The sequence below is a fragment of the Misgurnus anguillicaudatus genome, chromosome 15, assembly GCF_027580225.2.
Source record: "Misgurnus anguillicaudatus chromosome 15, ASM2758022v2, whole genome shotgun sequence".
In the NCBI taxonomy this organism is placed as follows: Eukaryota; Metazoa; Chordata; class Actinopteri; order Cypriniformes; family Cobitidae; genus Misgurnus; species Misgurnus anguillicaudatus.
In genome coordinates this window covers 35,717,457-35,732,386 of record NC_073351.2, presented here as the reverse complement: position 1 = coordinate 35,732,386, position 14,930 = coordinate 35,717,457, and the positions used below count along the sequence as shown (strand labels likewise).

The 14,930-nt window shown below is 40.8% G+C and overlaps 1 protein-coding gene across 1 annotated transcript in view; it reads right to left on the bottom strand.

Annotated features, from left to right (window-relative positions):
• Positions 1 to 2,136: 2,136 nt before the first annotated feature.
• ptprq (protein tyrosine phosphatase receptor type Q) overlaps positions 2,137 to 14,930 on the bottom strand; it is a 70,635-nt gene continuing 57,841 nt past the window's right edge. The window contains exons 48-50 of the mRNA XM_055174860.2: positions 4,920 to 5,055; positions 4,670 to 4,793; positions 2,137 to 4,361 (exon numbers count right to left, since the gene is read on the bottom strand). Coding sequence (XP_055030835.2) covers positions 4,324 to 4,361; positions 4,670 to 4,793; positions 4,920 to 5,055 — 298 coding nt within the window. The 3' untranslated portion in view covers positions 2,137 to 4,323. The remainder of the gene's footprint in view (positions 4,362 to 4,669; positions 4,794 to 4,919; positions 5,056 to 14,930) is intronic.

Sequence of the window (14,930 nt, the reverse complement as noted above, 5' to 3'; positions counted from 1 at the left end):
TCATATAGGAGGATGAAAGCTTTACTGTATAGTTTGCACATCTGTGTTTATTCATTATACACTCATTCATGATTGATTTGTTTGGTTAAATTACTGCTTTTCAAGTACACTTGGGCCATGTATTCTTACTGTGAAAATGTGCACTGCATTTAGTGAAAACGTTTCATTGAGCTCCATCCTATAATATTTTGCCTGAAAGTTTTGTTCTTAACTCAAAACCTCATGGCCAACGCAATTTCAATTTCCAACACACAACCGAGAAAGATATTTTGTGTCTGACGTCGTCATTTCTGGTGTAGAATTTTTGGGTCACGTGACCTTGATGATGGTCAAAACAATGGTCTCATCCAATAGGTTTATACAATCTATATTTATATTGAGCACGATAAAGTTTTCTAGTGTAAAGATACTTGATACACTCATAACCTGTACAGTATATGCAATGTCACAACCATAACTCAATCATTAAACGTGCAGAAAAGTCAAAGAAATTCATTGCGTTTGTCTTTAATCTCTAATGAAACATCATAATGGATTTTTAGCGACAATCTGTTGTTAGGATCAGTGCTCTGTCAAGCCATTATTTGTCTTGATATTCTCAAATACTAGATGTTGACTTGATTCATTATATTGATTCAACTTTACATTTGATGTGTTGACTAACTAATGAAATCTAATTAGAAACATTAACATTTATTTACATGAATAAATATCAACTTCTCCATTTAATAAATACAGGAAGCTTAAAAACTCCAACTCAAATTATCTGAATGAAAACGTTTTACATTTAACTGTGAGACGAAAATATAAGGATCTATTTTTCCCCAAAGTTAAATGAACAGAAAGAATAAACAACAATCAGTATTAAAATCCTATAATTTGGTTGGCGGAGAACTGTAAGGTGTTATAGAATGAACTGCATTACTTAAACAAATAAAAATAAAAATATAATAATTGTGCCATCTTGTATTATGTTACACTGTTGGAAAAAATGGTCCCTAGTTTTCACCGGGGTAGTAGGCTACCCTTTCAAAAAGTACACATTTGCACAGAAAGAGGGCACAAATTAATGGCGTTTGGCTCTATCATTCAAAAAATATTTAATTTAGATGAATCATTTTTTACACAATCAACACACACACATGTCTGCTACAAATTAACAATTAAAGTTTGTTTGTGGGATCTAGCGTTATCATACAATTACACTGAAAGTGACAGGAGTGTAAACGTTACCCCATAGGTGGTACACCTGCTAGAAATTTTAGTTTAAACACAAATAATTCAATCAAATTCTGTCTATATACTAAAGGTGGATATTGTTTACTGTATATATCTGCCTATAATAGATAGATATCCACACATTCATCCATCCATCATCCTTCATCTAACCATCCTTGTATTAAGCATCAATGCATATAAAGTGATTGTTTTGAAAGGACAAAAAAGGATAATAGTGAGTTATTTCCCCTGATATTGTATTAACAGTTATCATGTTGATGAATAGTATGTTTTCATTTCATTATCATTGTATACCTGAGACTGTGTGACAACTAACCCCGCTGTGTAAAAATGTTTTTAACCCCAGCTATCAGTTACTAGGAGTTGATGACATGTTTAAAAAAACAATGTTATGTTTTAGGTAACAAGACAGTGATTAATATAAGGTTGGATTTGGTGACTTACACATTCAACTCGGAAATAAAAACATAAGATGAAGAAAATTACTTGCATGTCTCCAAAACACTGTTCAATATCTTAACCAAAACAAATCAAAACTTTTCATCTTCATCTTCTGACAGTAAAAGAAAAAGACCAAAAGCACAGATGGTCGGCCCGGTAGAAAGTGTTAAAATTAACCCCGCGTTAGTTTGTGCCCCGTTCACCCCTACATAGATATTAAACTACCAAATAGTGCATATTAGTACAACATTGGCACATATTGGTACCAAATGTCAAGCAAATCTGTAGCTAAATGGTAGATATTAAGACCTTTTTAAAGGGTGCCGCCCCAGTGCCATTTACTTTAAAGTGCCAGTTTCTATTACTTCAGATATTTAAGGCATGCAACAAAATCAGCAACAATCATTGGAAGAAAAACAATATATTTTAAAACACAAATATACACACAACATAAAGTATGTCATCTGACACAGTTTGGCTGGATAATTTATGATAAAGCAAAGTCATTTTTCAACATGTTTGTGAGAAGACAGATAAATAAAACAAAAATAGTGAAATGATGAGGTTTATTAAGTTAATATTTACACATTCATGTAAAGTCAAAAAGAAATGAAAGGTGTTTATTTTTCATGTCTCAGACACATCATCTAGCACAATAATATCAACAAATATCAAATAAATGACGGAGCAACATTAACTTAAGCGATGTGCTGTCTGATGCTGTATTTTAAACCTCATAGCTCCAGGCTAAAACTTGTGTGTGATAAAGAGCAAGAAACACAAAGGATCAGTGCTGTTTTCTCACCGTAGATCACACATTTAATTCTCACACTCACAACATGTTTTGATTGAAGGTGAATAAAAGAGTAAGAATTGCTTTCTAAACATTCATTCTTTGTGTTTTAAATCGGAACTAAATTCATTACAATCCTCTTTTTGTACATTTCATGAAATAGACTAAACTTGGGGCTGCTTTATTCTGATTGGTTGAGAAAAGTAGGACACATCTCAAAAAGTTTTGCTTTTGTGTCTTCTTTCTCTGTTTATGCAAAAAGAGAGATGTTTATGGTCAGGTTCTAGGACATAGGCGATCAGCGAAGGTCTGTCCGGATGCGCGGGAGACAGAGGCGGAACGCGTTTTGCACACAGGTGCGTATCCGTGCAGCTTCCAAACCATACTCAAACACGGACACATATGCACTACAAATGATTTCACGAGACAATTCACACAAATTAAGAATAGAAAAGTGGCGAAATGTCTGTAGGCACGTGTCGACATGCACTGTGCATTTTTTACTGATAATATTAATCTATATTATTTCATTTGTATGTAACGTGTATGTGTACAGTATAATGGCCTTGCTACATTCTTAAAGCAACACCAAAGAGTTTTTTTAACCTTAAAATAACGTTTCCAAAAAAGTTCATCCACTCGAAACAGGGTGAACGGCACTTTCACATTCGCTTTGCAGCCCTCTATCGGCCAAAACCGCACTAAAGAAGTTTCCAACCGTCGGGTCGCGGTCCTGTAGTTCGAGTGAAAACTACAAAAACTTGCTTTATGGCAGACCTACAATCCAATCAGAGCCAGCTATGCTGCAGTATTTACGAAAGTGGTAATGGACAATTCCGCTTCTAATCTGTAGGGGAAGCAAAGAGCAAATACTCTTTAGTGTTGCTTTAAGGGGGTCACACACAGGACACGCAGCTTAGCGCCGAATTTGTATAACGCAGCCCAAATGCATATGCAAAGAACAAAGACATTGCTGCTGCCATGTCGTGGAGACGCTGTGCTTTGGGAGCTGATATTCCAAATATGGTAAGGGGCGTAACATTTCCGTCACACGCTTGAGGTATTCGGCCAATCACAATGCGATGGATAGCTGAACGATGAGTTTTGTAGAAAACAATGCGTTGCAGAAATGCAGGGCATAAAGGAGCAACAATAATGTACGGTATGTGAAAAACTAAATTTTTTAACCTAACATTGCATTACACCAAATAATGTGCTTTTTAGGCACAGAAGCCTCTCAGTCATAATTCTTACCTTCGGTTTAAAGTTAACCAGTTAAAATGAACATCTCTAGTCCAGTCATCAATTATTACATATTTGCTGCTTCAGTTTTCAGATTTAATATTCAGTCAAACTATTTCTCCTGCACAAAATTCTTACATTTGATTAAAATCCCTACAGAGCACGATCAGGATTTCTTTATAGCTGTGTAACAGAAGACACGATGCTCCTGAGAGCCGACTTAATATCTGCATCATCATGTTTACAGTATAACAGCTCCAAACTCATAACCACTCTTTCACTTTCTTTGAAAACAGACCGGTAATTTCGGTGTCTGTACCGCTTTGACTCCATATGTAGGAGTTATCAAACAGTGTAGGTAGAGATAAAAGAATTACAGAAGATACAGAAGAACATCCTTGATGGATGAGACTGTCTGCTGGATGTAAATGAATCAAAGACACTGATCAGATGAGGAAAAGAAATGTGTGTGAATGTTATATAATGTTAAATTCCTCTTATATTCTTTGTTTGGCCCCGATTCCCAGCGTCTGTGGGGCTTTCATGAGGTTCTCCTCACAACCATCAGACACAGATGAACAGCTGACAGGAAACAAAGCTTCCTTACATTACATCGTCGTCTCCTCCCACTCCAATTCTACATCACCTGAGAAGATCAAACAGATTAAAAATACTTATTTATTGGCATACCGTTAAAGTCAGAGCCATATTTGTGCTGTGAATTAATGCAGCGCTTCAATATCCGCAACAAAGCCACACATGGACTCATTTAGTCGTTCCAAGCGCTGCCATAGAAACGAGTCCATTAATAGCTTGGGAATAAAATCTCATCATTCTAGCATATTCAACATGACCGTACATGTAATAACATGAACTATAACACTGACTTATTGATTTCCCCTTGCGAGATTTGAACCTTCAGCCTCTTGGTCAGCAGAAATGAATTGAATTTACCTTCCATGGCATCTAATGAATCCATCTTCTCCAGAGCGGAGTAGTTGACGAACCAGATGGACTGAGGGTTCCCTTTAGCCGACAGCAGATCCAAAGTGCTTTGATGCAGAAACATATACTGGGCCTGAATGAGATGCAGACAATCATCTGAATAACCGGACCAAACGTTAAATGCTCTCTCATTTGCAAAATAAAAGCATCTGCTAAATGACAATACACATGAGAGGCTTCATTATAAATGAGTGTTTACCAGGTTTTGCACCATGCACATCCGCTCACCGCGGAGTTCTGCAACCAGACCGTAAATATCCACAAAGTCATGATCCCTCAAATGCTGAATGAGGTGATCGAGAGCTATAAACACACCGGTCCTGCCCACACCAGCGCTGTGTATACACACATTACAGTCATCACATCACAAAAACACAATTCAAGTCATTTTGTAAGACATTATGTGCACAATAAAAATGCCATTTCAACGTCCAAGCCTCCACTCGCTTCATATGAGAATACAATCTCATTTATACCGTTTATGAGCGGTATTTATTCATATCACACTATATTTTTATTAAACTTGCTGTGTACACTACATTCTCCAAGCTCATGATATCCCAGACAACAATACTTTAAAGGGGCCATGGCATGAAAATCTGACTTTTTTCATGTTTAAGTGCTATGATTGGGTCCCCAGTGCTTCTATCAACCTAGAAAATGTGAACAAGATCAACCCAGTAACTTAGTTTTGGTAAACCATTCTCTACAAACACATGAAAAAATAGGTCGTTGAAATTTGGCTCTCCTTATGATGTCATAGAGAGATCTTATTACAATAATACCCCCCCCTTAACCTGCACTATCCAACCACAGCACTGCCATTTAGTGCAGAGATCAGCACAATTGAGTTTTAATTGCAACAAACCACCATTATTGTGATCAGTGTTTGAATTTCATCAGCTCATTCTCATTTTAAAGGACACACCCAAAACGGCACATTTTTGCACACACCTACAAAGTGGCAATTTTAACATCCTATAATAAATTATTAGGGCCCGAGCACACCAGGGTGTGAGGACCCTATTGTTTTTGCTCCGTTTATTATTATTCTTATTAGGGCCCGAGCACACCAGGGTGTGAGGACCCTATTGTTTTTGCTCCGTTTATTATTAGGGCCCGAGCACACAAGTGTGAGGACCCTATTGTTTTTGCTCCGTTTATTATTATTATTATTAGGGCCCGAGCACACCAGGGTGTGAGGACCCTATTGTTTTTGCTCCGTTTATTATTATTATTATTTTTCTTCTTCTTCTTCTTCTTCTTCTTCTTCTTCTTCTCCGAAATGGATCGCATTTTTGAGGGCCTAAACATACCCGAAAACTCATGAAAATTTGCACACACGTCAGAAGTGGCGAAAATTTACATGTAGTATAGGCGTCAGAAGTGGGCGTGTAGAAATGGCTCGATAGCGCCACCTGCAAAATTTCAAGAGAACAGCCCCCCCACTACGAAAAACGTACAGATACAAAATTTGGTAGGATCATCTAGCACCCCAAGACCTACACAAAAGTCTCTTGGAGCTAAGCTCTAAACCCCACAGGAAGTCGGCCATTTTGAATTTTCTCTGTCATTTTTTGACATTTCCAAGCGTCATACTTTAACGAACTCCTCCTAGCAATTTAATCCGATCATTATCATATTTGGTCAATCTCATCTAAATGCCTTTGCGATGCTAAATTGCGGAGATCTTGACTTTTCGTTGGAGGGTGTGTCCGTGGCGGCCTGCCAAATTTCGTCGTTTTCGCCAGGAAACAGGAAGTGGTTCTAACTAAGGCATACAATGTCCAATCTGCCCCACGCTTCACACGTTTGATAAGGGTCTTGACCTGAACACATTTTAATGCCAATATTCAGCTTCAGTCATAGCGCCACCTAGAGGTAGCCGGAAATGCCATGTTTTACGCTGTGATTTACTGCTCTTAGAGATTTAATCAAATCATCATCATATTTGGTCAGACTGATGTTAAGCCCTTTGCCGTGATAAATTGCGAAGATCTTGACTTTTCGTTAAAGGGCGTGTCCGTGGCAGCCTGGCAAAGTGTGATGTTTCGCCATGAAACAGGAAGCGGTTGTAATTCAAGCATACATTATCTGATCTGCCCCCGACTTCACAAGTTTGATAAGGGTCCCGGCCTGAACACATCAATATAACAATAATCAGGTACAGTCATAGCGCCACCTGCTGCACACAGGCGGTGTGGCACATTTTTTGTCCTTTGAATATCCACCTATATTTACCCACTTTAATTCATATCCCCCTGGTTCACTGCTTTACTAATGCCATAGGGTGGCGGTGCACATGCGTGCGAGGGCCCTTCCATCGCTGCTTGCAGCTTTAATTATTATTTATTCTTCTTCTTCTCCAAAGTGAATCGCATTTTTGAGGGGCGAAACATGCTCGAAAACTCATGAAATTTTGCACACATGTCAGGAGTGGCGAAAATTTACATGTGGCATAGGCGCCAGAAGTGGGCGTGTAGAAATGGCTCGATAGCGCCACCTGCAAAATTTCAAGAGAACAGCCCCCCCCACTACGAAAAACGTACAGATACGAAATTTGGTAGGATCATCTATCACCCCAAGACCTACAAAAAAGTCTCTTGGAGCGAAGCTCTAAACCCAACAGGAAGTCCGCCATTTTGAATTTTTGCCTTAATTTTTGTGCAAATTTGGTCATTTCCAGCCTTCATACTTTAACGAACTCCTCCTACAGATTTAATCCGATCATCGTCATATTTGGTCAATCTCATCTAAAGGCCTTTGCGATGTTAAATTGCGGAGATCTTGACTTTTCGTCAGAGGGTGTGTCCGTGGCGGCCTGACAAATTTCGGCATTTTCGCCATGAAACAGGAAGTGGCTCTAACTCAGGCATACAATGTCCAATCTGCCCCACGCTTCATACATTTGATAAGGGTCTTGACCTGAACACATTTCAATGCCAATATTCAACTTCACTCATAGCGCCACCTAGAGGTAGGAGGAAATACCATGTTTTATGGTCTGATTTACTGCTCTTAGAGATTTAATCAAATCATCATCATATTTGGTCTGACTGATGTTAAGCCCTTTTCCTTGATAAATTGCGAAGATCTTGACTTTTCGTTGAAGGGCGTGTCCGTGGCGGCCTGGCAAAGTGTGATGTTTCACCATGAAACAGGAAGTTGTTATAACTCAGGCATACAATGTCCGATCTGCCCCTGACTTCACACGTTTGATAAGGGTCCAGGCCTGAACACATCAACATGGCATAATTCAGTAACACTCATAGCGCCACCTAGAGGCAGCAGGAAATACCATGTTTTACGCTGTGATTTACTGCTCTTAGATATTTAACCATATCAACATCATATTTCACCAGTGTAATCTCAAGACCTTGTGTGATGATAAAAAACAACGACCTTGACTTTTCATTAAAGGGCGTGTCCATGGCGGCCTCGCCAAGTATCGCTAAATGAATCGCATTTTTGACAGGCTAAACAAGCCCAAAAAGTCATAAAACGTTGCACACACGTCAGAAGTGGCGAAAATTTACATCTGGCATAGGCGCCAGAAGTGGGCGTGTAGAAATGGCTCGATAGCGCCACCTGCAAAATTTCAAAAGAACAGCCCCCCCACTACGAAAAACATACAGATATGAAATTTGGTAGGATCATCTATCACCCCAAGACTTACAAAAAAGTCTGTTTGAAGCTAAGCTCTAAACCCCACAGGAAGTCGGCCATTTTGAATTTTTGCTGTGATTTCTGTGCAAATTTGGTCATTTCCAGGCTTCATACTTTAACGAACTCCTCCTACAGATTTAATCCAATCATCATAATATTTGGTCAATGTCATCTAAAGGCCTTTGCGATGTTAAATTGCGGAGATCTTGACTTTTCGTTAGAGGGTGTGTCCGTGGCAGCCTGACAAATTTCGGCATTTTCGCCATGAAACAGGAAGTGGCTCTAACTCAGGCATACAATGTCCAATCTGCCCCATGCTTCACAAGTTTGATAAGGGTCTTGGCCTGAACACATTTCAATGCCAATATTCAGCTTTAATCATAGCGCCACCTAGAGGTTGCAGGAAATGCCATGTTTTACGCTGTGATTTACTGCTCTTAGATATTTAATCAAATCATCATCATTTTTGGTAATACTGATCTTAAGGACTTTAATATGATAAATTGCAAAGATCTTGACTTTTCGTTGAAGGGCGTGTCCGTGGCGGCCTGGCAAAGTGTGATGTTTCGCCATGAAACAGAAAGCTGTTGTAATTCAGACATACATTGTTCGATCTGCTCGAGACTTCACACGTGTGTTAAGGGTCCCGGCCTGAACACTTCAATATAATAATAATCATGTACAGTCATAGCGCCACCTGCTGCACATTTTCCTTTGAATATCTACCTATATTATTTACCCACTTTAATTCATATCCCCCTGGTTCACTGCTTTACTAATGCCATAGGGTAGCGGTGCACATGCGTGCGAGGGCCCTTCCATCGCTGCTTGCAGCTTTAATTAGGGCCCGAGCACACCAGGGTGTGAGGACCCTATTGTTTTTGCTCCGTTTATTATTATTATTATTTTTCTTCTTCTTCTTCTTCTTCTTCTTCTTCTTCTTCTTCTTCTCCGAAATGGATCGCATTTTTGAGGGCCTAAACATACCCGAAAACTCATGAAAATTTGCACACGCGTCAGAAGTGGCGAAAATTTACATGTAGTATAGGCGTCAGAAGTGGGCGTGTAAAAATGGCTCGATAGCGCCACCTGCAAAATTTCAAGTGAACAGCCCCCCCACTACGAAAAACGTACAGATACGAAATTTGGTAGGACCATCTATCACTCCAAGACCTACAAAAAAGTCTCTTGGAGCGAACCTCTAAACCCCACAGGAAGTCGGCCATTTTGAATTTTCTCTGTCATTTTTGGACATTTCCAAGCGTCGTACTTTAACGAACTCCTCCTAGAGATTTACTCTAATCATCATCATATTTGGTCAGTATCATCTAAAGGCCTTTGCGATGCTAAATTGCGGAGCTTTTGACTTTTCGTTGGAGGGCGTGTCCTTGGCGGCCTGGGAAAGTTTGATAATTCGCCATGAAACAGGAAGCTGATGTAATTCAGGCATACATTGTCCGATCTGCCCCTGACTTCACACGTTTGATAAGGGTCCAGGCCTGAACACATCAACATGGTATAATTCAGTAACACTCATAGCGCCACCTAGAGGCAGCAGGAAATACCATGTTTTACGCTGTGTCTTACTGCTCTTAGAGATTTAAACATATCAACATCATATTTCACCAGTGTAATCTCAAGACCTTGTGTGATGATAACGAGCAACGGCCTTGACTTTTCATTAAAGGGCGTGTCCGTGGCAGCCTCGCAAAGTATCGCTAAATGAATCGCATTTTTGACAGGCTAAACAAGCTCAAAAAGTCATAAAACGTTGCACACACGTCAGAAGTGGCAAAAATTTACACGTGGCATAGGCGCCAGAAGTGGGCGTGTAGAAATGGCTCAATAGCGCCACCTGCAAAATTTCCAGAGAACAGCCCCCCCACTACGAAAAACCTACAGATACGAAATTTGGTAGGGTCATCTATCACCCCAAGACCTACCAAAAAGTCTCTTGGAGCGAAGCTCTAAACCCCACAGGAAGTCGTCCATTTTGAATTTTTGCTGTAATTTATGTGCAAATTTTGTCATTTCCAGGCTTCGTACTTTAACGAACTCCTCCTAGAGATTTTAATAGATCGTCATCATATTTGGTCAATCTCATCTAAAGGCCTTTGCGATGTTAAATTGCGGAGCTTTTGACTTTTCGTTGGAGGGTGTGTCCGTGGCGACCTGCCAAATATCAGCGTTTTCGCCATGAAACAGGACGTTTTTATAACTAAGGCATACAATGTCCAATCTGCCCCACACTTCACATGTTTGATAAGGGTCTTGGCCTGAACACATTTCAATGCCAATATTCAGCTTCAGTCATAGCGCCACCTAAAGGTAGCAGGAAATGCCTTGTTTTACACTGTGATTTACTGTTATCAGAGATTTAATCAAATCATTATCATATCAGGTGAGACTGATCTTAAGCCCTTTGCGATGAAAAATTACGAAGATCTTGACTTTTGGTTGAAGGGCGTGTCCGTGGCGGCCTGGCAAAGAGTGATGTTTCGCCATGAAACAGGAATCTGTTGCAATTCAGGCATACATTATCCGATCTGCCCTATACTTCACACTTTTGATAAGGGTCACGGCCTGAACACATTAATATAACAACAATCAGTTACAGTCACAGCGCCACCTGCTGCACACAGGCGGTGTGGCACATCAGTTTCCCTTTGAATATCCACCTATATTTGCCCACTATAATTAAGATCCCCCTGGTTAACTGCTTTACTAATAGCATAGGGTAGCGGTGCACATGCGTGCGAGGGCCCTTCCATCGCTGCTTGCAGCTTTAATTAGGGCCCGAGCACCGAGGAGCAGGCCAGAATGGCCTGCACCGTGGGTGCAAAGCCCTATTGTTTTTGCTTCGTTTATTATTATTATTATTATTAGGGCCCGAGCACCGAGGAGCAGGCCAGAATGGCCTGCACCGTGGGTGCAAAGCCCTATTGTTTTTGCTTCGTTGATTATTATTAGGGCCCGAGCACACCAGGGTGTGAGGACCCTATTGTTTTTGCTCCGTTTATTATTATTATTATTATTATTAGGGCCCGAGCACCGAGGAGCAGGCCAGAATGGCCTGCACCGTGGGTGCAAAGCCCTATTGTTTTTGCTTCGTTTATTATTATTAGGGCCCGAGCACACCAGGGTGTGAGGACCCTATTGTTTTTGCTCCGTTTATTATTAGGGCCAGAGCACACCAGGGTGTGAGGACCCTATTGTTTTTGCTCCGTTTATTATTATTATTATTATTATTAGGGCCCGAGCACCGAGGAGCAGGCCAGAATGGCCTGCACCGTGGGTGCAAAGCCCTATTGTTTTTGCTTCGTTTATTATTATTAGGGCCCGAGCACACCAGGGTGTGAGGACCCTATTGTTTTTGCTCCGTTTATTATTAGGGCCCGAGCACACCAGGGTGTGAGGACCCTATTGTTTTTGCTCCGTTTATTATTATTATTAGGGCCCGAGCACACCAGGGTGTGAGGACCCTATTGTTTTTGCTCCGTTTATTATTATTATTATTTTTCTTCTTCTTCTTCTTCTTCTTCTTCTTCTTCTTCTCCGAAATGGATCGCATTTTTGAGGGCCTAAACATACCCGAAAACTCATGAAAATTTGCACACGCGTCAGAAGTGGCGAAAATTTACATGTAGTATAGGCGTCAGAAGTGGGCGTGTAAAAATGGCTCGATAGCGCCACCTGCAAAATTTCAAGAGAACAGCCCCCCCACTACGAAAAACGTACAGATACGAAATTTGGTAGGATCATCTATCACTCCAAGACCTACAAAAAAGTCTCTTGGAGCGAACCTCTAAACCCCACAGGAAGTCGGCCATTTTGAATTTTCTCTGTCATTTTTGGACATTTCCAAGCGTCGTACTTTAACAAACTCCTCCTAGAGATTTACTCTGATCATCATCATATTTGGTCAGTATCATCTAAAGGCCTTTGCGATGCTAAATTGCGGAGCTTTTGACTTTTCGTTGGAGGGCGTGTCCTTGGCGGCCTGGGAAAGTTTGATGTTTCGCCATGAAACAGGAAGCTGATGTAATTCAGGCATACGATGTCCGATCTGCCCCTGACTTCACACGTTTGATAAGGGTCCAGGCCTGAACACATCAACATGGCATAATTCAGTAACACTCATAGCGCCACCTAGAGGCAGCAGGAAATACCATGTTTTATGCTGTGTCTTACTGCTCTTAGAGATTTAAACATATCAACATCATATTTCACCAATGTAATCTCAAGACCTTGTGTGATGATAAAGAGCAACGGCCTTGACTTTTCATTAAAGGGCGTGTGCGTTGCAGCCTCGCAAAGTATCGCTAAATGAATTGCATTTTTGACAGGCTAAACAAGCTCAAAAAGTCATAAAACGTTGCACACACGTCAGAAGTGGCAAAAATTTACACGTGGCATAGGCGCCAGAAGTGGGCGTGTAGAAATGGCTCAATAGCGCCACCTGCAAAATTTCAAGAGAACAGCCCCCCCACTACGAAAAACCTACAGATACGAAATTTGGTAGGGTCATCTATCACCCCAAGACCTACAAAAAAGTCTCTTGGAGCGAAGCTCTAAACCCCACAGGAAGTCGTCCATTTTGAATTTTTGCTGTAATTTATGTGCAAATTTTGTCATTTCCAGGCTTCGTACTTTAACGAACTCCTCCTAGAGATTTTAATAGATCGTCATCATATTTGGTCAATCTCATCTAAAGGCCTTTGCGATGTTAAATTGCGGAGCTTTTGACTTTTCGTTGGAGGGTGTGTCCGTGGCGACCTGCCAAATATCAGCGTTTTCGCCATGAAACAGGACGTTTTTATAACTAAGGCATACAATGTCCAATCTGCCCCACGCTTCACATGTTTGATAAGGGTCTTGGCCTGAACACATTTCAATGCCAATATTCAGCTTCAGTCCTAGCGCCACCTAAAGGTAGCAGGAAATGCCTTGATTTACACTGTGATTTACTGTTCTCAGAGATTTAATCAAATCATTATCATATCAGGTGAGACTGATCTTAAGCCCTTTGCGATGAAAAATTACGAAGATCTTGACTTTTCGTTGAAGGGCGTGTCCGTGACGGCCTGGCAAAGAGTGATGTTTCGCCATGAAACAGGAATCTGTTGCAATTCAGGCATACATTATCCAATCTGCCCTATACTTCACACTTTTGATAAGGGTCCCGGCCTGAACACATTAATATAACAACAATCAGTTACAGTCACAGCGCCACCTGCTGCACACAGGCGGTGTGGCACATCAGTTTCCCTTTGAATATCCACCTATATTTGCCCACTATAATTAAGATCCCCCTGGTTAACTGCTTTACTAATAGCATAGGGTAGCGGTGCACATGCGTGCGAGGGCCCTTCCATCGCTGCTTGCAGCTTTAATTATTATTATTCTTATTCTTCTTCTCCGAAATGGATCGCATTTTTGAGGGGCTAAACATACTCGAAAACTCATGAAAATTTGCATACGCGTCAGAAGTGGCGAAAATTTACATGTCGTATAGGCATCAGAAGTGGGCGTCTAAAAATGGCTCGATAGCGCCACCTGCAAAATTTCAAGACAACAGCCCCCCCACTATGAAAAACATACAGATATGAAATTTGGTAGGATCATCTATCACCCCAAAACGTACAAAAAAGTCTCTTGAAGCTAAGCTCTAAACCCCACAGGAAGTCGGCCATTTTGAATTTTTGAAGTGATTTCTGTGCAAATTTTGTCATTTCCAGGCTTCGTACTTTAACGAACTCCTCCTACAGATTTTATCAGATCGTCATCATATTTGGTCAATCTCATCTAAAGGCCTTTGCGATGTTAAATTGCGGAGCTTTTGACTTTTCGTTGGAGCGTGTGTCCGTGGCGGCCTGACAAAGTTCAGCATTTTCGCCATGAAACAGGAAGTTGTTATAACTAAGGCATACAATGTCCAATCTGCCACACACTTCACATGTTTGATAACAGTCTTGGCCTGAACACATTTCAATGCCTATATTCAGCTTCAGCCATAGCGCCACCTAGAGGTAGCAGGAAATGCCTTGTTTTACGCTGTGATTTACTGCTCTTAGAGATTTAATGAAATCATCATCATATCTGGTCAGACTGATCTTAAGCCCTTTGCGTTGATAATTAGCGAAGATCTTGACTTTTTGTGTAAGGGCGTGTCCGTGGCAGCCTGGCAAAGTGTGATGTTTCGCCATGAAACAGGAAGCTGTTGTAATTCAGGCATACATTGTTCGATCTGCCCCAGACTTCACACGTTTGTTAGGGGTCCCGGCCGGAACATGTCAATATAACAATAAACAGGTACATTCATAGCGCCACCTACTGCACACAGGCGTTGTAGCACATCAATTTTCCTTTGAATATCCACCTATATTTACCCACTTTAATTCTTATCCCCCTGGTTCACTGCTTTACTAATGCCATAGGGTAGCGGTGCACATGCGTGCGAGGGCCCTTCCATCGCTGCTTGCAGCTTTAATTAGGGCCCGAGCACACAAGTGTGAGGACCCTATTGTTTTTGCTCCGTTTATTA